Source organism: Mirounga leonina, unplaced genomic scaffold (assembly GCF_011800145.1).
Source record: "Mirounga leonina isolate KUSES-001 unplaced genomic scaffold, KU_Mleo_1.0 Mir_54, whole genome shotgun sequence".
Lineage (NCBI taxonomy): Eukaryota > Metazoa > Chordata > Mammalia > Carnivora > Phocidae > Mirounga > Mirounga leonina.
The window spans coordinates 10,989,863-11,013,740 of record NW_023270812.1 but is presented as its reverse complement, the minus strand read 5'-3'; the positions used below and the strand labels follow the sequence as shown (position 1 = coordinate 11,013,740).

At 50.6% G+C, this 23,878-nt stretch overlaps 1 protein-coding gene across 1 annotated transcript in view; it reads right to left on the bottom strand.

Moving 5' to 3' along the window:
* The window catches only part of LOC118001776 (SPARC-related modular calcium-binding protein 2), a 156,050-nt gene that overhangs the window by 17,297 nt on the left and 114,875 nt on the right, over nt 1-23,878 (bottom strand). The window contains exon 9 of the mRNA XM_034991920.1: nt 19,870-19,952. Within this exon, the coding sequence (XP_034847811.1) occupies nt 19,870-19,952 (83 nt within the window). The remainder of the gene's footprint in view (nt 1-19,869; nt 19,953-23,878) is intronic.

The following is a 23,878-nucleotide window of genomic DNA, read 5'->3' as shown; positions in this document are numbered from 1 at the left end:
CACACCGGGCTCAGACCCCCGGCCCCAGCAGGAGCGGGTGGGGGGCAAACAGGGCTCCGAACCCCCAGCCTGCCTGCAGAGCCCGTGGCTCGAACCGCTGTTCTCCCTTCACACAGAAGCTCTACGCGGCCCCGACCCGAGGGCGTCGCAGATCTGGGAACTCGCTCCCGCACCTTGGCCCTTGCTGCTTGCTTCGCCCAGCTGCCCTGCGTCCACCTCCTACACCGGGTCAGGCTGCCGTCCCGGCACGGATTCGCCTCCCACTGGCTTCCATGCAAGCGGCCGGCCGCTCCTGCTGCAACATCCTGGGTGCCATCTCTGGTTTGGGGTAGTTCTTAAACTATTACTGGATCTATCACATTTGGTTTTTCCCTTTCCTTAATAGAGTCCACGTGCATGCGGACGAGGGCCCTGTGTCTATGTCTCTGTGACCCTGAGGCCACACCTCAGAGCAGCGGTGCACAGACCACTTAACCAAGGACCTCCTTCTGGGGTTCGCCTTCCTGTTGCTTCTGAGATGTGTGGTTTGTCCCCAGAAATGAAGACATGGATCAAACTCTCTGGGGCACGTGTGAGATGGCTTCTGAAGTTTTCAAATTATCAAAAGACTTCCTATATCTGCATTCCTCAATGTCCAAATGATTATCTGAACACAGCACGTGTCCCAGAGCCCATTTCCCACGTCACAACACCCTCTGATGCCCACAGAGAACAGACACACAAGGGAAAACTCTCCAAAGAAGACAAATGACATCATTCCGACTTAGGTTCTCCAAAGAGCAGCGGGAATTGGATTGGCCTGGTTGCTCACCAACATGCTCAGAATAAAAGAGAGACAGAGCTCCTCATGGTTCCGAGCGGCCTCCATTCCAAGGGGAAGCTGGAACTGAAAGGTCGGCCCCTCCAGGCTTCACTTTGGGCCACTTTTTCTCATTTCCAATGAAGATAAGATAATCTCTGCTCAAGTGAAAGAGGTCAGTGACTTGCCGCTTTGGGGTCAAGGCATTAAGTCAGTGGACTAGAGTCAATGTCTGTGAGCTCTGTGGGGGGCGCCCCAAGACCCTGCCTTTAGCTTTCTCATTTTCAAAAACCCTTGCAAAGGCATGAATGGAGAAAGACACGAATGTTCTGCGTATCAAACTTGGAAGTGCAAAAAACGAGGATGGGCTGTAATAGGCTAGACAGGAGAATTTTTAAAATCCTGATTCAAAACTATCATGGTGTCTGGACATGGAGTCAACACCAAACAAAACATGACAAAGTGGAAGCCTTGCGGTTTGACCGCGCAAATGCGGGACGTACGGTGTTTGAGACAACTGACAATCACTGATTTTAAAACGTTCAGTAAAAGGCAAATGGCCACACAACCTTACCCTCTTACCCACCAACCCGCACGGAAGAGCATTCCATTCAGCAAGGAACAAAGGGAGAGCACGAGAAATGAGAGATCATTTCTATGCCTGACTTTCACTTTCATACTTTATCCTCACAAATAAATTGTCAAGGATCGACGTTATTGACATCTGGCACAGTTGCCTTGCGGACAATCTGTTCTCGTGCATAGAGGGCAGTTTTTAGGAATCGATCTAGTTAAGGGAGTACTGGCTATTGGGATGGAATATTAATATGGGATATTACTTCTTGTGTGCCTGAGTTAAGTCACTATTAACCAACTCAACCAACCACTCACCAACCAGATGCCACAAAGTCTCCTATCATTTCAAGGATTCAGACAACAATGTTTTAAGATTCTGGAATGATTAGGGGGCCTGGGTGGCTCAGTTGGTTAAGCAACTGCCTTCGGCTCAGGTCATGATCCTGGAGTTCCGAGATCGAGTCCCGCATCGGGCTCCCCGCTCAGTGGGGAGTCTGCTTCTCCCTCTGACCCTCTCCCCTCTCATGCTCTCTCTCACTCTCTCTCTCTCAAATAAATAAATAAAATCTTTAAAAAAAAAAGATTCTGGAATGATTATTTTACTTCATATTTAGAAAGCATCCGGTCTGGAGATGCTGAGAGGGGAAAGGTGTTCACTCATGGCTCTTATGATTCACATCAATCTCTTAAAACTGTGTTTGTGATCCAGAGTCTATTTTGGTAGCTGGTTAGAGAGCAGCTCTGTCCTCCTGCTCTGCCATCATCATCATCATCACCCCCCGAGCCAGCCATTATGAGCCTGGGTCGGGAGGCTGTGGGTCCAGCACAGAATTTCTGGTAAAGGGCAGAATCCTTGAAGAAAAGATTACATATATGCTTCTCACTTGGCCTCACAATCAATGACTGCAACTGGAAATATTATCTTCCATAGGAAAAAAAAAAAAAAAACCTAATAGTACAATGGGATATGAAAACAAAAATAAGGAAACCACACGGTTTCTGTCTTCCTTGAATATAAGCTCTTCCCAGACACGTTCTTAGGTGAATTAATTGTGAACCTGTATTTACACTTGTGCTTCGCTGCTCAAGGAGCTCACCATCCCCCCGCCCCCGAACACGGTGTATTCACTGCCCTATTCAATTCTTTCCCATTTTTAATAAAGTAGCTGAAAGCTGTTTTTCTCCAGGGACACTTACGGCCTAGTTCAGCTGACGTGACCCGTCTTCTCCTGCAAATTCCCGATGTCAGCAGCAGCCGTATACCTACTGGGACCAAGCTGGGTGCCAGATGCTTCATGCATTCCCGTGCTTTACAGGTCGGTTTTGCTGGGATGGCTTTGTGTTGAGTTGGGAAAATCAAGCTACGTGTGTTTGGATTCTTTCTACCCTACAAATCTCTGACGAGGCGGGGCTCTTGAAGGAAACAGCCTGAGCTGGATGTGAAAAGGACACCCCACCGACACACAGTTTATCCAGATGCCTGAGCCAAAGGACGCTGAGCCATGAGGTTTCGACGCGGACCAACCACAGGAGAGGCACCGACTCATGGCTTCCCAAAAGCCGACCGCCACCAAGTCACCTGCTGGTTTCGAGCAAACGATTGCGCTTTGGAAAGGAACAGGATCTGTGTGGGTCAGCTTCATGAACGCTGGGAACACCTACACTTCAGGAGGGTTTTAAGAATCACCGCATCAAGCCGCGGAACACAAGAAAACAGCTCCCGGTCTGACTCACGCCCTCTGCTCCGCCCCTGCCCCGCGCACACGTATCGCAGCCCACCGAGCAGTGTGAGCAACCATCTCCGCCTCTTGAGGACTCCCGGGGTCCCCGGGGCTGTAGCACCAGGGTCTGACACACAGAAGGCGATGTGACCCGACAGGAGAAACTCCAGCTGAATGACTTGTGTATCGTAGTCCCAGCTGCATTACAATTTCCCAGGTAACAAACATGGATTTAATCAACTCTTCAGAAACCAGCGCTCAGGGAGCCCACACACCCCAGATGAGCTGACACCCCTGAGGACCCCTGCCCAGAGCCCTTCTGGGGAGCACAGCCCGGGAGAGCAATCTCCAGGCCCCTCCCATCTCAATTTTCAGACGGAAGAAACGAAGAGAAAGCAGGGCCTGAGAACAGGGGTGCACCCCCACCCTGATATCCGGAATCTGGAGTGTGAGCGAGGTCACAGGCTGCATGCACAGCACCAGGCACCTGCAAGATCGAGCACCTGGTCCCAGGAAAAAAGGTGCAGACACGGCCGCCCCCACCCCCACCAGCAAGGTGGAGACCTTCGAGGACTCTCCCTGGGGCCCTGGTGACCTCAGTGCACCTCAATGACGGGCCTGCTTCCCACCTGCACCCCCACCGCACCGGGTCAGGAAGCTAGCACTCTGCTCCTCCCAGCCGTCTGAACGCGCTGGATGAGCCTGGATGAACACCCTCCCCGGCGGGCACGCCAGGCGGAACAGCGCGGCCAGAGAACCAGGTAAGAGAGCTCGGCGGGTATTTACGAAGGACAGACAGCACCAGACAGCGTGATCCCACCACGTACCTAGCCTGAAGCTGATCTGACGGTGAACCTTCTGGAAGCTCGACTAAACGAACAAACACAGTGAGGAAGTGAGCACTTATGAAAAGGAATATGGTTCAAGGATAATTTATATTGGATCCACACCACGAGTTTCACATTTTCAGACTTAACGCTATTTCTCTAAATTACACACTCAAGTCATTTCTTAATGTTGAAACTGCATGTGTTTATTATCTCCTTACAGATTTTCCATGGGCTGGCCCTTCTAAACAGATGGTCACAAACTGCTGCTGACATGGAGAAACAGAAATCCAGTTTCATTTTGGAATGAAATGCTTTCACTCAATACTTCAATGTTTATTTATATTTGTTCAGGGTATATTAATTTAAGGCAGAACTATTTTCTACAATCCAATATTTTTATTTGAGAGGTAGCCACAGAATGGCTAACTGTTCTCCCTGGAGGGTAACTGGATTTTATTGTTCTGTTTCCAAGAACTTTTGTAGGCACTTTGTTTCCCCAATATAACCATGCCAGAGGTTGAACAGGGCCGCGTGCAAACTGCCTCACGGCCGCGCAGGAGGCCCCTCAAGGGGCAGCTCATCACAGCCCCACCTGCATGCACGGTGACGCCCACTGGATGCCCCCGGCTGCCCTCCCCTCAGGCCAGGACCACAGACCTTGAGCCAGAGCCCCCCGTGAACCCGCACAGCGACAGGGCCATCCATCAGCTTGGCGGGAATCCATCTTAGCCGAACTCCTTGCTTAGATTCAATCACATTGAACGGCAACCAGCATCAGCCGATCCTGTACTTTGCAGTAAGAAACACGTTTCCCTCCTCAACACTCTGCCCACAGATCGTAACACAACCAGCACATCCCGGGGAGACTGTCTTTCTTGTGACTTCACTGCAATCTCATTGTGTACCCTTTACAGTACCTTTACTCTTCTAAAATGTAATAATGTCAGCAGATGAAGGCTATAGCTTTCGGCAGGACCATGCAGATGAAACGTGGTTTGAAAGGTAGGCATTGACCTGTGCAAGCGTTCACTGCCGACTCCAGGGAGTTATGCTCAGCTTGCCAGGACACAGGCACCAGACCACGGTACAAGTCAATTTAAAATGAACGAGGAGGACATCAACACAGGGAGAACGCAAGGCTACCGAAAGTTGGTGGAAACTAGAGTCAGGTTAATATACAGAAGGCACGTCTGCTGTGGATCGAGTCCAGAGCTGACACAAAGAGGGAAGGAAACGCAGCATGAATCGGACAGCAGGGAGAGAAAATGCCACTTGCTGATACTGAAGCAAGAGAGGAAATCTTCCTGTGGCCAACGCATGAGCTGCGTAGTGAGGCCGGCCGCAGACCTGCTGATATCGTGACCAAGGACAGGGCTTCCGAAGGGTGTGCCCCCTGCAGCTTAGAGCGAGGCCCCAGATCTTACTAATCTTACTAGAGGAGCTCGGCTGCACATACACTCCCCTCCCTGCTTGCCCAAGGTTCCTGTGCAAAAAGATCAAGAATAGTGTCTATTTCTCTCATGCACATTTGTTATGTTTTCTCAGATTTTGATAAATACTGCTCTCCTCCAGATGTTAGGGGCCTGGAATGCATCTCTTCTCTGAAGTTGGTTAAATGAGGAACTGTTTGCTTTGAGAATCACATCAATTAGGAGTCTAACCATAACACACTGGATAGAAGAATATTCTTTACTTACAGCGGTGGCAGGCCAAAGTTCCCAAAAAGCCGTCTGGGGCCCACTCAAGCACACAGAACTGGGTGATCCAGATCCTGAGTCTCTAGGGCAGTATTTCCAGCCTAAAAGAGGCTGTGAGCAGGTGTAGCCAAAGGGGTCCTTCAGCCATGACTAAAATTCCTAGTGAATACGCTGGTTCTGGGTGGTGCAGCTTCCGGGGGAACTGTCCACGATGGTTGTGAGACACACGTGTGGGTAACAGAATGAGGTCGGCTGCTAACTAGATACCAGTAAAGGCTAATGTTTAGTTTTAGGATTACTGACCTTTAGCCCTTCTTTGTGGGCGATAATTAGAGAGTAGAGACCATTGCCTTTTATGGCCCCGAAAGGTGCAGACTGTCGTAGAAAGTTGCAGCCAACAAAGACGAAACCCACGTGGCCACAGGCACGTTTGTGCAAACGTTATGGCCAAGTCCTATTAAATGTGTCTATTCTGATTCCTTAATAGAATGTATATAAAAGTGCAGCTGTGTCCCAGACTTCCCTGAACTACCTCGAGTAATCTGAGCTGTGCCTGCAGAAATCTCTCACAAATGGCCAATTATTTCTGAAGAGGGAAAAGCAGAAGCTAAATAAGAATTCTGATTTTCGGAGTCCCTTCCTCTAGCCCCACGCGGCAGCGGCCTCCATCGCTGGGGTGGACGTGGCCAGCCCGACACCGGCCCCAGAGCACCACCGGGAGCAAGGCAGGCAGGCCCGCGCTGACTGACCCCGGCTCGTCTCACTTACGCTTGAGGGGATTTTCCCTCCAGAGCTAGACTTCTCTTCCTGACCAGCTGGAGGAACGCACCTCTTGAATGCGACGGGGCTTCATCCCCTGTCCTGGAATCTTGTCTCTGGTCGGGCTGTTTGGATGATTTCTCCAATGAGCAACGTCGCAGACTGTTGATTTTTACTGTTCCTAGCGAGGCAGCTCTTATCTCGACAGTGCCCGCAGACTATGAAAGCCAGAGCGATGTCTTCACTCCAGCGTCCAAGAAGGGTGTGACAGGGCTATTACACGTGTAAACACAGAATTCACTTTCTCCTCAGAGGGCTGCTTGCCTTCTGTGGTGAGAAAACCCAGGGCTCGCCTGTCTGCATTCTCTGCACCCACGAGCTGGCGTCCCCGACCAAGGAGCTGCAATGGGCGCACCACCGCACCTTGCAGAGGGAGGAGGGCGCTTGGCAAGCGGGTCACATTCGCCTGCCCCAGGGCCTGGGATCACGGAGGGCTCAGCTCTCGGCCCGCCTTTGCTGTGTGTACACCCTCAACACTCAAAGGGAAAGGAAGCTTCCCAGGAGGTGGCACGCGAATCCAAGTGGCAAACTTAAGGCCAGCTCATTGCTTCCTACATCTGAGCCTGCCATTTACTTTTAATAGGTAAAGAAGAAAAAGCAGGAAAAATACAACCACGAAACCAAACGCCGTGACGAAAGGAGAATAGAAGCCCGATAACACAGACGAGAGCAGGACTCTAGTTCAAGAGGCACCCCACACTTGCTGGTGACCTCGCGCAAGTCACCTGACCTCTCTGGATCTCAAGGTCCTCACCTCAGAGCAGTGCCTGGACTGGCAGTTACCCAGGCCAACACCCTGCACTAGCATCCCATAATTTCTGCTGGGTGGAACCCGAACGGGCATAAGGGAAGGTGGGTCTCCTGGCCTATCACCCTCCAAGATCATCCTCCCAAAAATATGCTCATCATAAGCCAGAGCCAGAGCAAGATCCCAGCTCAGCCAAGGATGCTCAGCGTTCTCGGTGGCCTGGGAGCCCCAGGTATCTTGCTATGTCTAGCAGCAAACCCTACACAGGAGCCCCAGGGAAGAAAAGTGGGAGGACAGGGAGGAAGGTGCAGATCATTTGTACTGATTTTGGTAAGTTGAGCCTCATTCAAATTGGACATTGATAGTATTTGTAGTGATGATGGTGGTGATGATGGAGATGATGATGTTGATGATGGTGGTGATGGTGATGATGATGATGTTGATGATGATGTTGATGGTGATGGTGATGGTGATGATGATGTTGATGATGATGTTGATGGTGATGGTGATGATGGTGGTGATATTGATGATGATGTTGATGATGGTGGTGATGGTGATGATGATGGTGATGATGGTGGTGATGATGGTGATGATGGTGATGATGGTGGTGATGATGGTGATGATGATGTTGATGATGGTGGTGATGGTGATGATGATGGTGATGATGATGGTGATGGTGGTGATGGTGGTGATGGTGGTGATGATGGTGATGATGGTGATCGGTGATGATGATGATGATGATGGTGATGGTAGTGATGGTGGTGATGATGCTGGTGATGATGCTGGTGATGATGGTGGTGGTGATGGTGATGATGGTGATGGTGGTGATGATGATGGTGATAGTGATGATGGTGGTGATGATGGTGGTGATGATGATGATGTTGATGATGATGTTGATGTTGATGGTGATGGTGATGATGATGATGGTGGGGTAGTGATGTTGGTGTGTGTGTGTGTTCCATGGTGTGGGACAACAACTTTATTACAGTTTTATTTTGGTTCCTTTATTAATACATCACAGAAGGCATTCAATATAGCCCACCTTATTGTAAGTGCCATACTACAGAGAATTTTGTTCCATGTGTGTGCATGTGTGTGCATGTGTGTGCATGTGTGTGTGTGTGTGTGTAGCTCTGATCAGCTTCCACATGAGCTATAATAGGTAGCTCACTATACTACTGTGGTGAGGTCTCAGTTATACAGATTTGGGATATTTCATGACACTGTATTCATCTACAAAGAATAGATAAAGTGGCTGCCGTGAAGATTGAGTGAATTAATATACATGGAGCTTCTGCACTGATGCCCTCTGAGTTCTCAGTCAATATTCACAAGCACGAATGCTGTTTGGTTTTTGGTGCTATTGCTGTTTTGTCTTGGGCACCTCTGACTCACCATCCACAACTCTGTCAGTGATTTTCTTAATAAAAAATTAATTATACAAAACTTGTCCAAGATACAGTCCAAATTCCTTAATAGGACCTGATCTGAATCCTGCCAAACCTCCAGCCTGTTTCTCCTTTTAGAGTATCACATGGTGACCTCGGTTTGCTTCATGAATCCAGCTTCTCTGGCTTCATATATTTAAGGAATTCCATAGGAATGCCCCAGATGTAGGAGCCAGCAGATCATGAAAGGCCTCATTTAATCCATATTCATTTATGTAAAAATTGAGCTAAGTCACTGCCCAGATACATACGTTATGAAAATTAAAACCTTGTCTGTAGAGAGGGCTTCCAGAAAGATTGCTCGTTCTAGTGTTTACTAAGGCTGGCTGCCAGGACACTCATTCTTGCTCAGAACCTGAGCAGGTCCTGCTTTCTGGAGTTGTCCTGGGCTCGGAGGGGGGAAGCGCTCTCATGAGCCCCAGAATAATGGCCTTCTGCATCCTGACTTCCCTCTTTATGGGCCACGTGTCCCAGGTGCAAAAGCAATCTGCTTCTTCTGTAAAGCATTTTGTATATCAGCTGCTCCTTTAGAAGGAGACTCTGTGTAGAGGCGTTGACATCAGAAACAATGCCATAAAGCAGAAGGGACTTTGAGTTAATGGCGGGAACACAGGATTGCAGTCACAGCTCTACTCTTGGTCAGCTCCCTCGACACAGGGCAACCACCTCACTTCTACTGAGTTGAGGTGAAGTGGTCAGAAGTCAGGCAGAAGTGGAGTCCAGGGCTGGCACATTCTGGGAAAATAGCATGTGCCAGAAAAGTTGGTTCACTTCGCAATAAAAAGCGATGTCAACAAATAACGTGTCATGTGCCGTGACTGGAAAAAGAGGGGAGGGTCACAAGGAACGGGGATATGCACAGGTGTCTATTTGACACCAATTGTATTCCTCTCTTTGCTTCAAAAATAATTTCTCCACTAGAGAAATTACGAAGAAAAGATTGCTATTCCCTTGCATTTGAATTAACAAATTTAGCCTGCGTAGGTAACAAGCGGTTATTATTTAACAGTGTGAAGCGTTAAATAAAACATTGACTTCAGTGGACTTCTAGGGGCCCATCAAATGGTGCTACCAAGAGCCGTATTTCGTAGCAGACAATGCATGTATCTCTGGAGATTAAAAAAAAAAAAAAGTCAGAAATCTAGGACTTCCTGAATTTAAGGAATCTCTGACGGCAATGCCATTCTGTAAAATCTGCCAGATTCTGACATGTCCGACTCTGAGCAGAGAGAGGGGCCTCAGTTTCCCCACTGGGAGCAGGGCATTATACACGCCAAAGAATTTACTTAATTTAATAAGCAAAAGTGCAGAGAAAAGACGGGATGAGAACCCAAAGCTCTAAAACTAGTCTACTGAAAATCACTCTCGAAAAATTCATCTCAGGCATTTCTGAAAGTTATCTAACAACCAAGGGACAGTCCATTTATCCTTTTCTGTCAGAGGGAGAAGCCACTGATTTTTCTGAAAAATTGTTCTTGATTTGACAAGTCAGGAGAGAGCTGAGAATAAAATTAAATCATCGTGTCAGGGAAAGTATTCTAGAAGTTTCCATGGCCTGCTGTTATTCATTATAAACCAGGTTTTGAAAGTTTCCTACCATCGCTGGTCATCTGGGAGTGTCCAAGTAGCAAGACACAGGGCTTATGTATTTGAGCACTGTGGTCTCGGTTTGTCCACTGAAATTCTTAAAGAATTAAGTTATCAGGAAGAGTGCAACTTGATTTCTACCGTCAGCCATGCCATTTTCATTAGTTGGGCCTGCATTCTAAAAGTAATCACCCTGTGCTCTGGCCAATCTCCAGCTTTGATTGGATTTTGCCTGTGTCCGTTCCCTTTGGGATTTCTGGAAGAGAAGCAATTTTTCACTCCGACCCCCCAGCCCTGCTCGGTGTCGGCTCGATGATGCTCCCCAGACAGTCCTGACTCCAGGAGCACTACCTGGGGCGAGGGCGAAGTGTTCCTGACCTGGATACAAAACTTGGAACAGGGCTTTTAAGAATGATGATTCCATGACATTTTCAGGCATTAAGGGGAAATTTTATCGTGCACCAATCTATTTCCTTAATTTTCCTAATTGCGTAAAATGTTGCTGTCTTGTTTAAGAGCATCAGTCCCGGGAACATAAAACTGCAATCTTGGCTCCCAGACCATAGAGACCGGGTCTTAAGTGTCTCCGGCCCGGGGCCATCTGCACAATAGGATTGCCACCCACGAACATTTGCTCACAAAGCTAGCAAAGAAAGGAACTCTCGGTTATATAAGAACGTAAAACAGAGAAGGCCCAGCACAGTTTCGGGGCTCTGACCGGTTCTGGGTTTAAAAACAGGAGAACCAAGAGGATAAGGGAAAACTGTATGGGAGACCCGGTGAAGGGCTGGGAGGAAGACAGCCGAGCCGAAGGCATCTGCACAGCTTCCCTGGTGAAGAGGGACGAGCAGGGGCACATGGCAGCCCTTCGTTCCAGGCCTGCCATCTGCACAGCTTCCCTGGTGAAGAGGGACGAGCAGGGGCACACGGCAGCCCTTCGTTCCAGGCCTGCTCTCCGGGCGCCCGGGACCCGGCCTCGCCGAGCCCGCGGCCCAGACCCACAGGAGGAATGCTCGGGGTGCGCTCGGGAAGGGAGTGTGGGGAGCAGTGCCAGTGGCTGGCCCTTCCCACAGGACGACTCAAGATGCAGAACGTGGCAGAGCAGAGCTGTAGCTGTGGTACAAGGAATTCCCCAGCTGCGGCCGACGCCCAGTCACACCCGGGCGGGTTCCGGGGGACCTGACGCAGGCAGGGGCGCTGAGACCCCCGCTCTGGGTGTCGGGCCTGCACCGTGTACCACAGCCCATTACTGAAGTGAGTCTGTCACAGCAGCTCAGTGATTTGCTCACGGCAGGGGCTCGATAAAGTCAGACGAGCTACGAGGGACGCCGACGTCAATAAAGGGAGTTGTAGGCCAGTTAAAAGCGAATTTGTTATCTTCCAGTGTACCCCATACTTGGAAGGTTTTTTAAAGTGGTTATTTGGGACAAAACTGCTTATCGTAGAATAGCAGTTGTTTAACAACAAATTTAACTTACTTAATGGTGTTTGAGGACAGTCTGTCCTCCTCAGTTATTCAAACTGTCTCTGAAACGTTGCTTACACCATTAGTCAATCTGGCAGATGCTTTCCCATGATTAACGTGCATTTAACCTTATTCCCTCTCCCCTCTGCCGAATCATGACTTTCAAAGGAGCAGACCAACCAGGATTCGATGCACTAATGTCTTTGATAGAACTCCCCTACCATCTGAGAGAATTTTTAAATCAGATTAAGCTCAGATTTCTTCTGGAAGAGCCGTGGGAGCGTGGTTCTGAGCCTCGGGCGTCTGCGTGAGCTGGTGCGCCCTGAGCTTTCCCGCGGCGGCAGGTGGGGGTCTGCCAACACCCGGGGCTCTGCGGTGACGGCAAACGCCTGGACATTTGGAAATGCTATTACACTGGGGAATGAGACGTCAGCCTGGACACTGAATTTTAGAAATTTAAAACTTGAAAAAAAACCCGCGAACCTCTTTTTAACCATCGGTCGGTGTGACTGGATTTCAGGAATCCTAGGTCACCAGTGTGGGTCTAGCCGCGGCTCAAGTGAGTTTTCAGTGGTCCTACCATGGCCTCGGCCGTGTGCCAGCCCAGGGGGCCACAGGGGAGAGCCCCGTGTCCCCTGGAGTGGAGCAGGAGTAGTCCTGACCCCTCAGACCGTCTGCGGACGACCCTGGACCGTGTCCGCGTCTCCTCTCGCCCTCCGGGTGGCCTTCCTGACCCGCTGCCGTGTCCACTGGTGCCCTGCACTCCCAACCTGGCTCCTCGTGACCGGACGCAGGATGGAGTGTGTCAGCACCGGCCACGCCCAGCTCACTGGCAGGGCCCAGCGCAATCCTGAAAACGCGGGCCCTCGTGGTCAAAACCCTGAGGAAGCTCAAGCTGGCGGCAGTGAGCGGTTAAACCAGACGCAGACGGGGAAGCTGCCCAGGCCGTTCCCAGGAAGCCAGCCCTGCTGCTAATGAAATACTTCCATAAATATTTACGTCCCAACCAACCAGGGCCAGAAAACCTGTCCATCTTCTTGGACAGGAGATAAATGAGTGGATTACCTGCCCACAGATGTCAGATGATTCATGCTCTGGGGGACCCCGTTCACCTGGCAGCCAGGAGAGGGTGGCCAGCAGGTGAAGGCCAGCCTCGTGGGACGCAGTGGAGGGCAGACCCTCACGACGTCGCACGTCGGCTTCGAGACTCATGTGCCTCCTTTCCTGGAGCAGAGGATTCAGTAAGAGAGAGGTGCGGGGCTCTTGGCAGGGAGAAGAGGGAAGTTGTGGGGTTGGCCACGGCGGGCCTCGCCTCCAGGACACGCATGCAGCTTCGGCATCTTCTGGTAGCAAGGGGCCCCTGTCCCCAGCAGCGGCACATGGTGGGTCCATGCCAGCAACTGTGATCCAGGGATCGGAAACCCGCTGGGAGGCCACTTGGAGACCTGGCCAGGGAAGGAAGCTGAACGCAGAGGGTGAGACGCGAGAGGATGCGCCATTGAAAACAAGGGGCCACATCCAAGTAGCTGTTAGGCTCAGGACAAGAGTGAGCGCGGCTTCTAATCAATGAGTCATGAAAGTCGATCTGAAAGGATAGGAAAGACACAGTCTCCCCACCCCCCTGCATTTCGTAAACTCCATTTTTATGCACAGATTTTCATGAGCTAGACCTTTCCACTTGCTTGCAGGCGCAGCCTGGCGCCCAGGAAGCCCCTCTTCATATTCTGTGGCTTAGCCAAGAAACAGCCTTCACACTCACTTTTTCTCATTCAGCTGTCGAAGTATAAATAAACGGAAAAAGTGCCCAACACCTCCTTGTAAGTAACTTCAAATTTCCAGCTGACCTTTATGAGTCTTTCCTCTGCGTGGTAAGGCCAAAAAAAAAAAAAAAAAAAAAGCCTTTGCTTTTTTAACTTGTCTTTATTCGTTCTTATTTTATTGTGAATGAGTAATTCCCACAATTTTCCACCAAGCCTCCTCCAGTGTCTCCTCATCTTAAAAATGGAGAAAAAAAATCAACTGAACTAAATAAATATCCTAATAAAAATCTCACTAAGAATTCTGCCAAGTGTGACACAATTAAGACCGTGTAGTTCCTGCCTCGCACACGCCTCCTGCCACACCCAGCATCCTATCTGCTCTCCTAAGAAACAGCGCAAGCATCCCGCTTTCCACAAGTTTGCGACACGCCTCTTCGCTTTCAGGAAAGACCCGCCTTAGAAGCTGTTTTCACTAACGGAAGGCGATCTGCAGACGGTGAGATGAAAAACGGAGAGACGCGCCCGCGGCGCCCACCGTTGGTCGGCAGCGGGCTCACCAGCAGGCACGGAGGCCGCGCTCACCGAGCACGAGCTCCCACCCCGGGGACCCAGCAGCATCTCCACTCCAGCCCCAGAGCACTGGGCAGAGTCTGTGAGCATCCAGGCTTTATCTCCACCTATTTTGTGTCTTTTAGCAAGATGTATCCTCAGGTATCAGTCAGAAAAGCCTGACAGGTGAGTTTTTGGGTCTGGGAACACTCGGAAAGTCTTCCACATAAATTAATAGTAATGACTTCTTTACACTATTTAGTCTTACAGGAGATTTCACCAAGACGCCCTGCTTTCAGGTGGTAGGCAAAACAGAACTAAATAAAGGTCTCATTGAAGACATGTCCCTGTGTCCTTCAGGGCCTTGTGGGTAATTCTCTGAACACACCTGGGAGATGGAAGCAGCATCTCCGGATGTCCCCGCAGATACCATGCCTGACGGTCGCGTCTTCTCAATCACTGCCCCCCACCCCTTGTCCTGGGGTTCCTGCCTCACATGGAAAATACATGTGGGATTATAACAGAGTTTTCGCTCATGGCATCCTCTCCTAAACCTGGATTTAAGGGCCCATTTCTTCATCATGCATCCTACAGATTGCAATTTGCTTTTGAAGGTTTAGTAATCCTATTCACCTACAAATGTCATTTCACATTTAATCATCAAGCTCACTGGTCAAAAAAAAACCAAAATAAAGTAGCTCCGGTCTCTCTCCCAAGCATTGCCACTCAGTCCCTGGCCACATCCAGAAATCCAAACCCAAACTTCTCACCTGAGTTGACAAGCATGAATCGTTCACTGTGATGCCATTAGACAGCTCTTAACAGCAAAACCAAGTCCTGTCTCACACCCAGTGCCCCCTGCTCTGTCCTGGCCCGGCCTCTTAGCAGGCAGGTGGCAGGAAGCCTCTCTGAGCAGCCGCTGAGCCTCTCTGAGCTCAGCTGAGCCGCTGAGCAGACGGTGCTGGGCAGACGAGCCCCATGGACACAGGGCACATGTGGCGACCCTGAGCTCACCCCGTCTGCCGGGTAGAAGGCTGCCTGTCTAAAATGAAAGACTTTGTTTCAGATAAAATTTGGGAGATGCATGTCTGTGAATTTGGTATTTGATTTGACACAAAAATCGTAGAAGTTGACATTTTTAATGGGTGAAATACTGACATCTCATATTTTCCTTGAAAGAGCCTTGAAGGCTGCGGGGTCCTCTGTGGAAGAAAGGTAAACACGGGGGTCTCCCGGGGTCCTGCAGTCCCTGCGAAGGGGCTAGGCTCAGGGTCCGGGTGTCCTTTTGTTCAGTGGAGTACAGCCACCATAGTCTTGTACTGGCTGCAGGCACAGGATACCGCGATCCCACAACTCCGCACATCTCTCGGTGCTCCCCACGTCGGTGTGGTCACCAGCTGTCAGTAAACACTAGCACAGAACTACTGACCACACTCCCTGTGCTGGACTTTTCATCCCCGTGACTTACCTGTTTTGTGTTGGAAGTCTGTGCCTCTGAATCCCTTTATCTCCTTCACCCATCCCCGCTCACCTCTGCTCTGCTGACCAGATGGTTCTCTGTACGTAAGTCTGGTTTTTTGTTTGTCTCACATATATGAGTAAATCACACATATGAGTAAAATCATATGGTATATGTCATTCTCTGTCTGACTTATTTCACTTAACATCATAAATATATAAAGAACTTACAAAAGTTAACACCAGAAAAACAAATAATCTGATTAAAAATGGGCAAAGGACCTAAACAGACCTTTTTCCAAAGAAGACATACAGATGGCCAACAGACACATGGAAAGATGCCCAAGTGTTGGCGAGGATGTGGAGAAAGGGGAACCTTCTTACACTTGGTGGGAATGCAAGCTGGTGCAGCCACTCTGGAAACTATGGAGGTTCCTCAAAAACTTAAAAATAGAGCTACCCAGGACCCAGCAATTGCACTACTAGGTATTTACCCAAACAAAATGAAAACACTAAAACACTAATTTGGAAAGGTACATGCACCCCTATGTTTATTGCCGTTATCTACAACAGCCAAGACATGGATGCAGGCCCAGTGTCCACCCACAGGCGCGCGGATGAAGAAGAGGTGTGCGCACGCGGGCAAACACACACGGAGCGGAGCGTTACTCAGCCACAAAAAGGATGATCTCTTGCCATTTGCGACATGGATAGACCTAGACAGTCTAATTACCTTTGGAAAAATATCTTAAGCTATGCTCAGGGCAAGGTAAGGATCATTTTATGCTACCTCAGAAAATCATCATCAACTTTGAAAAAAATTAGAATAGTGCTAAAATATTACTTGGAAAATGCAGGGGTGCTTTTAGGGTTTCTCACAGAACCAAAGATTCCTCTACACCCGCAGTCACTGGGGGCCTTAAGAGAGGAGACTTTCGTGTCTGTAGACTCGAACAGACGCTGTGCTGTGGAGGGGGAGGGGTCCCCGTCGCTGGCAGGTGCGGCATCTCAGCGGGCTCCTGCCTCACCTGCATCTCGTGCCTGCAGTCGGTGCCCGTGTGACCTCTGGGGGCCTAGGGGCCACGGCTGTCAGTCTCGTCATGATGCTGCAGGTGCCGCCCAGAAGGGGCAGGTGGGGGAGAACATGCCCTTCCTCCGTCCACCTGGCGGCAAGCACGCGGAGGCCCAGCAGGAATGACGGGCTCTTACCCACCAGGCCGTCCTCCCCCCCGACGTTAGACCCCCCGGGTCCCTGAGACTCACACTGCGCACCCTTCCAATCAGCAAAACCACCCAGTACCACTCAGTACAGAACAGCCCAAGGCTTCGAGCAGGAGAAGAATCACGGCCGAGTGTCCTTCTCCGACAAACTTCCCGCGAGCCGTCTCCCGCAGGCTCCCTGCTGCGCCGGCTGGCGGGGCCCCCGGCGGCTCAGCTCCCCCTCTCGGAGGCCACGAGGGCGTGCGACACCGCACACAGCCCGCGGACCCCGGGTGCCTTGGGGACTTGTACGGTGGGCCGTGCCCCGCGGACAGGAGCCCAGGACAGCCTCCCTAAGAAGCTGCGTCCTGGAGGCCACACGGGGCCAGTGGGCCAGTGAAGGAGCGGCCCCGGGGGAGGGACCTGAGCAGGCCCCGGGCTCAGAGAGCCCCGGCATCTGGCTCCTGCGCTCCTGCAGAGGCGAGGGGGTGGGCAGGCTGGAGCACATGGGCTGGATGTCGACCTTCCTCTATAGCGACATGCTGCCCGTCCCTCGGTGAGAGCTGTGGAAGGTCCTAACTACCCCAGAGACGGCGGGAATAAGCATCTGACAGTCAACAAACCCTCGAAACAAGTGGGCCACGTGGGAGAAGGTTATCAGCTCGGCTTGGAAAATAAAGGACCCTCGCTGGCTGGGACTTAGCCCCTGAAAATGAACACTGCACCTTTTAGGAAGAAAACGCATCTGCCTAAATGTGGCTCACGTGTGTGCCCACGGAGCTGCCACGGTGCTCTTCTGAAACAGTTTCCTCTCCACCAAGAACAGCCTCTCTCCTGGAGTCCTTCCAAGACCTGCTTGTTTTTTCCCTAATAAGGATAATTATCTCCAAAATATCAAAATGATGAAGTGGTCATGAGCGGTACCGAGCTGACCATTACACGGTTTGCACAAAGCGGCTTGTGTGCCTGGAGACTCTGGTTTTTATTTAAGGTATGGGCGAGGAGGGGCGTCTCTGCCAGGACAGCCTAATAATCCTGCTCCCACTAGGCCAGGGCCCGGCTTTCCTGCTCTGGGGACGCCTCCTCACCACGAGCTCCTGGACACCCGGACCGCACTCCTGACAGACCAGCCAGTGAGACGCCCCTTGCGTTTCTCAGTTGGACGAGCAGCTGCTCCCACAAGCCACCACCATCCCCGTCCTCAAATCAAGAGCCCGGTCTGGTGTTTAATGCGCTGGGTCCACCATGGAAAGAGCTTCCTAGCGAGCACGTCACTGCTAGGAAGGAACAGGAGAACTGCCTCTTGTCCCAGCACCTTTTACTAAGAGACAGCAAAGCTAGACTGGACGTTCGTAAATGGACTGGGTTTCATATCGTATGTGTAAAAACCACCCACAGCTCGATTTCTGATTCTTTATCGAAAAGAAACCATTAAGAGTCTTGGACCCTTAGAGCCAAAGAACAGATTGTCTGATATTCGTGCAACATGATTAAGACCAGCTAAAACCAGCAAACATTCACTGAGGGCTCTGCATGCACCAGACGCCTGCTAGATTCATTGTTTCCTGTGAAGAAAAACCTCGTCCACCCAGTGATAAGGCCTGATTTCAGAGGCAAGAGATTACAGCAGATGATGGAGGGGGAGAACTCCTCTGGTCTGAGAACATCAGGGAGCATGCAATCCAGCTGTTCACTGAGCTCCTTTCAAGGGTAAGACATCACGTATACAAAAGGTGCTTAACTAGGAATCCCCATGGGTGCTTGCGGTTGCTCCTTTGTGATCTCTGTCTCCCTCTCTCCCCATCCCCAGATGCAGGAAGGAGCCTGATCCGTGAGACGCACACACACTGACCACAGAGAGAAACAGGGTGGGACAAAAATCAGAAAAATAAAAAATCACAGGCTCCTCGAACCTGCATCAGCAGGAAGTCACTGGAGAGACCCGTGGCCAGGAGACGGCCCCGCACGGGAACGTCTCAGAAGCAGCAAAGTCGCAGAAGCAGAGTCGTCTTCAGGTAGGAAAGCAGCCTTCGTCCCGCCCCTCCTCTTCCTCTGTCTTAGCTACTTTCATTCCCAGTGTTGCTCAACAGATTGGGACAGGTCTGGGTGATATTCTAGTCGTTTCTACCTTCGTCCATAAACATCTTTACTCAGAATTGAAAACCCTCTTTCCCGATACTAGTGCAAATAAAGCAAGAACCCACTTTTCTAGTGGAATTTATCCGGACTTGGTATAAGACCAAGACCAAATATGTGCTCTGAACTAAGGACATTAGAGAATGGTTTTCACAGTGTCTGAGGCATTGGCTAAACACACACAATCTGGAGATATTTAAAAGAAAAAAAAAAAAAGAACCAATTTTCTTTTAAATATCTGGAGATATTTAAAAGAAAAAAAAAGAGAACCAAAATGAAATAAAATAGCGACTAGCTTAGAAGCATCTTACAGATGCCATCAAATTCACCCCATGTGTCAGAGCTGTGTCTCTAAACTCCTTGATCTCATGAGATGAGCCAAACTGCGGGACGCTCGCCTGCCAGGCGGGCCGGGCCACCTCACTCACCGCCGCCACTCTTAATCCCACGTACATTCCTGGAGGGACTCGGGGTCCAACAAAGGCTTTAGGTTTAACTACTAAAATCACCATCATTTTTGGTGTATCATAAACACTTTTGTGCTTTTTGATGAAAGATAACATCCATAAAACATTTTCTGTGAACGTATTTTTAAATTATAAGATTAAACTCACTGCCTCTGTTTAATTTTAAATACTTCTTTGTAATTAAACTCACTTGATACAAAGACTGAGCTCATGTTTTATTAAAACCTAAACTTCAGCTTCTCGAACTGTTGATTCTATTCAAAAGGAATGCCAGAAAATGACATTTGAATTATTGCTTTCTTTTAGGGAAAAGAATGAAAGGATCCTTTGGTTTAGAAGTTCTGATTTCAGGGGACATTGTCTGCTTCTCTGGGTCTCAGACTTGGCACTCGAGCGTTGCTGGCCATGGGTGCCGCCGACCTGCACGTGCCCTGGGCGTGCTCCCCGGGGCCCTCGCACGTCTGCTGACCGCAGGCCCTGGGGAGGAGGTCCCTGGTCGACGGCTCTGAGGCCACCGCCCCCCCCCCCACTGGGAACAGAGCTGGAGAGATTCTTTCTCGTTCTAAACCTGCAAGAAAGCTCAGAGCGGGGGTAGATGTCTCCACTCACCTTGCAGCTGACGGCCCTTGTACAAATCCCTTGTTTTGGTTGGGTGAGCCCTGGCTGTGTTGTCGCATTTCGGCTGTTCGTACCTGTGAGGAGGGGAGGAAGGGAAAACGGGCTTGACACTCGGAAGGGGATGCTTTCTTCCGTTGCTCAGGCGCTCAAGCAAGCGCACCCGCCCTCGGCCTGCAGCACACATGTGGCATCGACTTCTCCCGAATGAGGACCGTTTTCGACCTCTGTGACAATTCACTATAATAAGCTTATTTTTCACAGTCAGTAGGAAGGAGCACACCGCACAGGGCTCTGCCTCGGCATCCAGTTTCTGAAACAAATCTTACGCAGGGGCTGCCGAACACCCCACCTCCGCACCTCTACCTGTTCCAGGACTCGACACGGTTCAGAGGGGAGGGGCCGGGGGGAGAGGAGGCCTGGGGTGCGGCCCAGGAAAGAAGGCAAAGTCTCAGAAGTTTAGATTTATGTATTACTGAAAGACCAGCTAAATCTTAAACTGATTCATGAAAGCTACAAAAGGTTGTCCCTGTATTAAGGGGAAGGGAAGGGAAGGGGAGGGAAGAGAGCGAGAGAGGGTGCTACGTGGCGCCCCACGTCCAGTGAACAGAAACTGCGGAGAAGGCCTGACAGGTGGGTCCTGACATGGGGGCAGGAGGTGTGGGTGCTGCGGACGCCCCCCTCACGAGAGCGGCTCCGTGGTGATTCTGGAGCGGACGGGACCCAGGGCCCCTCTCCCTCACGGGCTTCCCATGCAGGCCCCGGGCAACAGCGGGTGCTCTTGGGCGGGTCTTCGGAAACGCCTGTGGTCTGGGCACCGGGTACCACAGATGGGGAGACCCGGGCCACGTGGAGAACCGCCCCCGTCCAGTGGGGACACTGACGGAGAGAACCCGCCACCCCCAGCTCCCCATGTAGTCTGACGGGTGGACAGTGTGAGCCAGCAGGCAGGGCTGCAGGTGGAATGTTCTGGACTGAAGGCCTGCTGATTTCCAGGATGTGAACAGGTTCATTGGCTCCTCCCCACCCACTCTGCCCCATCTTCCTTTCTCACTCCCCAAGAAAGGGCTGGGAGCTCATACTTACTTCATAGGGATAAGTTCAGATTCTTATTTTTCCTTACTCTTTGTTTTCCCATCACGGGAAATAAAGGAGAAAGAAATGTCTCCCCGAGGGACACACTGTGAGTGTCCTTGCCCTGGTGGCCAGTCCTGGCGGGGCTGGCCGGCTGCGGCTGAAACGGAGCCAGGGGCCCCGCGCCCCTCCGGCCCCCCACCCGGAATAGCCTCTTAGATGCCAGAGAACGTAACACCCACTCCCGCAAACCTAATACGTCTTTTTGAAATGCTGTTTTTGAAATTAAAGAGTCCCTGACACACTCCAGCAAAGAGCTAAGCGGTCACGTTTTAACCAGTAGCCATTAGCTCATCTTCTTTTGAAATGCAGTGGGGTTCAGTACAGACAGCAGAGGGAACCACAGTCATGAGACTGTAAGGGGTGAGGGGACCCACGCCTCCCTGACCAGGGCGGCTCCTGTCCCCGCAGGGACATCGATGAGAGCCGAGCATTCGCCACGAGAAAATGAGCGAAAGCAGCATGCTCACGGAGGGTCGCTCGTGTCCAGGGACACATGCTAAACCTGGAGAACGCTCACAGTTTCAGGCTCTGGGCCAGCGTCTGTGGGGTTGGAACAGGTCCGACTGGCACCTACGTTATAGCAGTGACATCTTCACAGCTGAAGGCCCGCGAAACGTGAGCTGTAAAAAGACAAGCAGGTGCCCCAGCTCCTGATGGATGACGTGGAAACTCAAGCGCCCGGCCATTCTTGGGGATGCCCCATTTGCAGGAGTACCAGAGTGCACCTCGGGGACGGCCGCGGGCTACTCTGTTGGGTTAGAAGCTGAACTAGTAACAGGAACTCTGTGCGGAGCCTCCAAAATGCTAGAAGTCAGCACCAGCATCCTTCACCTGGGTGATAAGAGGCCATATCGTTCTAAACCCCCATTCTGAATCTTTAACTTTGCAGCAACCTGGAAGCTAGCCACACTGGTCATTCTGGTTCTGTTCCAAACTTAACCTGGAGATGCCTTAAGAATCCCAGCACTATGCTGACATGAAAAATGTACATTTAAATGACAGTATTCTGCCTCTTTTAAAGAATACTGGGAAATGCCTTAACTTGCAGAAATGGCAATCTCAAGAAATAGAACTAATGCCTTTGAAGTCTCAAATAAGAGAAATCCAAATTTAGTGTTGACATCCATCACATTCTTTTCAATAGTGTTTAACTTATTTGTATGAAAACAATGAACACCCCATGACTATCTGCTTGCCCATCAGATGCCAGGCTTTCTGCCAGGGAGAAATGCGACGTCACGCTCACATGGCCACGTGCACTCGACCCCTGAGAGAGGCGGTCTGTGGAGTCAGGGGACGGGGCAGCCCCGAGGCGAGGTAAGAACAGCCTGAAGCCAGCAGCAGGTGGTGAGCCCTTCATCGGCCATCAAGACGGTGAAAGAGGAATCTCTCCGTTCTGGGAGCGAATGCAGTAGCTAGCAACCAGCTTGCTCCATGCTTAGCCTGACAGCCCGTTCCAGCTCTCCCCACGACCCAGCAGCAGCCGGGCTCGAACCTGCCCCTCTCCTCCCAGATCCTATTGTGCCAGGCACGGCAGGGGCTCGTCCAGGTACCTGGGCCCCAGCTCACAGGCAGTCTGTACACCGTGGCCAAGATGTTAATTTTGACACCAAAAAGCAGGAGGACCAGGATGCACTTCTGCCCCTGGTCCAACTCATGTTTCTACCCAGGTGATTATCCCAACTAGAGACTGTTAGGAGGAAGCTGCTGTCTACCTGGGCTGGCAAACAGCATACGTTTATTGTCCTCAGCACAGCCTACAACAAAATCCTGCATTTAAATTATCTTGCTTGGTGACATGAGGAAAAGGGAGCTGGCTTATAATGACAATGCATTTTATATTTATGGCTTCTGTCTTGGATTTTTATATTATTCTTCCCCATTGGCACATATAAATAGGATAATTGAGGGAGAAAACCTGAATCGTCTACCCAAATATAAAGCAAAACTATAAAGTATCTCCCTAGAACTGCTTATTTCAGGAAATCATAAGAAAGTAGCATGAATACAACAGAGGGTATTTAGGCAGGAGTACGGAGGACTTCCCGCGACTGTTCTGGCTGGTCACAGAGAACCAGCGGTAGGAGTGGGTTGGTGAAGCTGACCAGCAGCTTACCAGACAGCCCTTAATGTTGATAATTTTGACTGATTTCCCAACATCCATGTCTCCCTAGAGATCAATTTAAACTAATTCCATTTTTCTTGCCAGTGATGGGTTTAGTCATGGTCATATGATCCGACTCTGGCCAATAATCCATGCATTATATTTGCCAGGGGGCTTTTAGGGAAGGTTGTTTGGCTTCCTAAGAAAGAGAGAGGTGGGCGCTGTATGCTCTGAGCACTGTGGTGTCTAGATGAGATGCCCAGATCTCTGCAGCCATCCTGTGACCACGAGAAGAGTCTGTCCAAGGGCAAACACAACTGTGTCCTCAAGTGACATCACCAAATCACAGTGTCAACTGAAATGGAGTTTTCTCCATCTCTATAATTCTTACCTGAGGTAATAGAGTCCCTTGTTTATGCCTCCTTGTCAGATTTACCACTATTACAAATGAAAAACTTCCTAATTGATACACCCTACCTTTGGGCCAAAACAACTGGATTCTGGCTCAGGGCCCTCCACTGTGTGGGGCAGTGCTCACTCCCTCTGTCTGGACTGTGCTCCCACAGACATCGTCAGATTGCCCCCCAGCATCTTCAGGACTTGACTCCAACATGCTTTCCAGGGAGTGCCCCTGGCCATTCAATTCTAGTTGACCGGCCCCCCCGCCCCAGCATTGCCTCTCCTATTTCTGGAAGGAAGGAAGGAAGGAAGTAGGAAGGAAGGAAGGAAGGAGGAAGGAAGGAAGGAAGGAAGGAGGAAGGA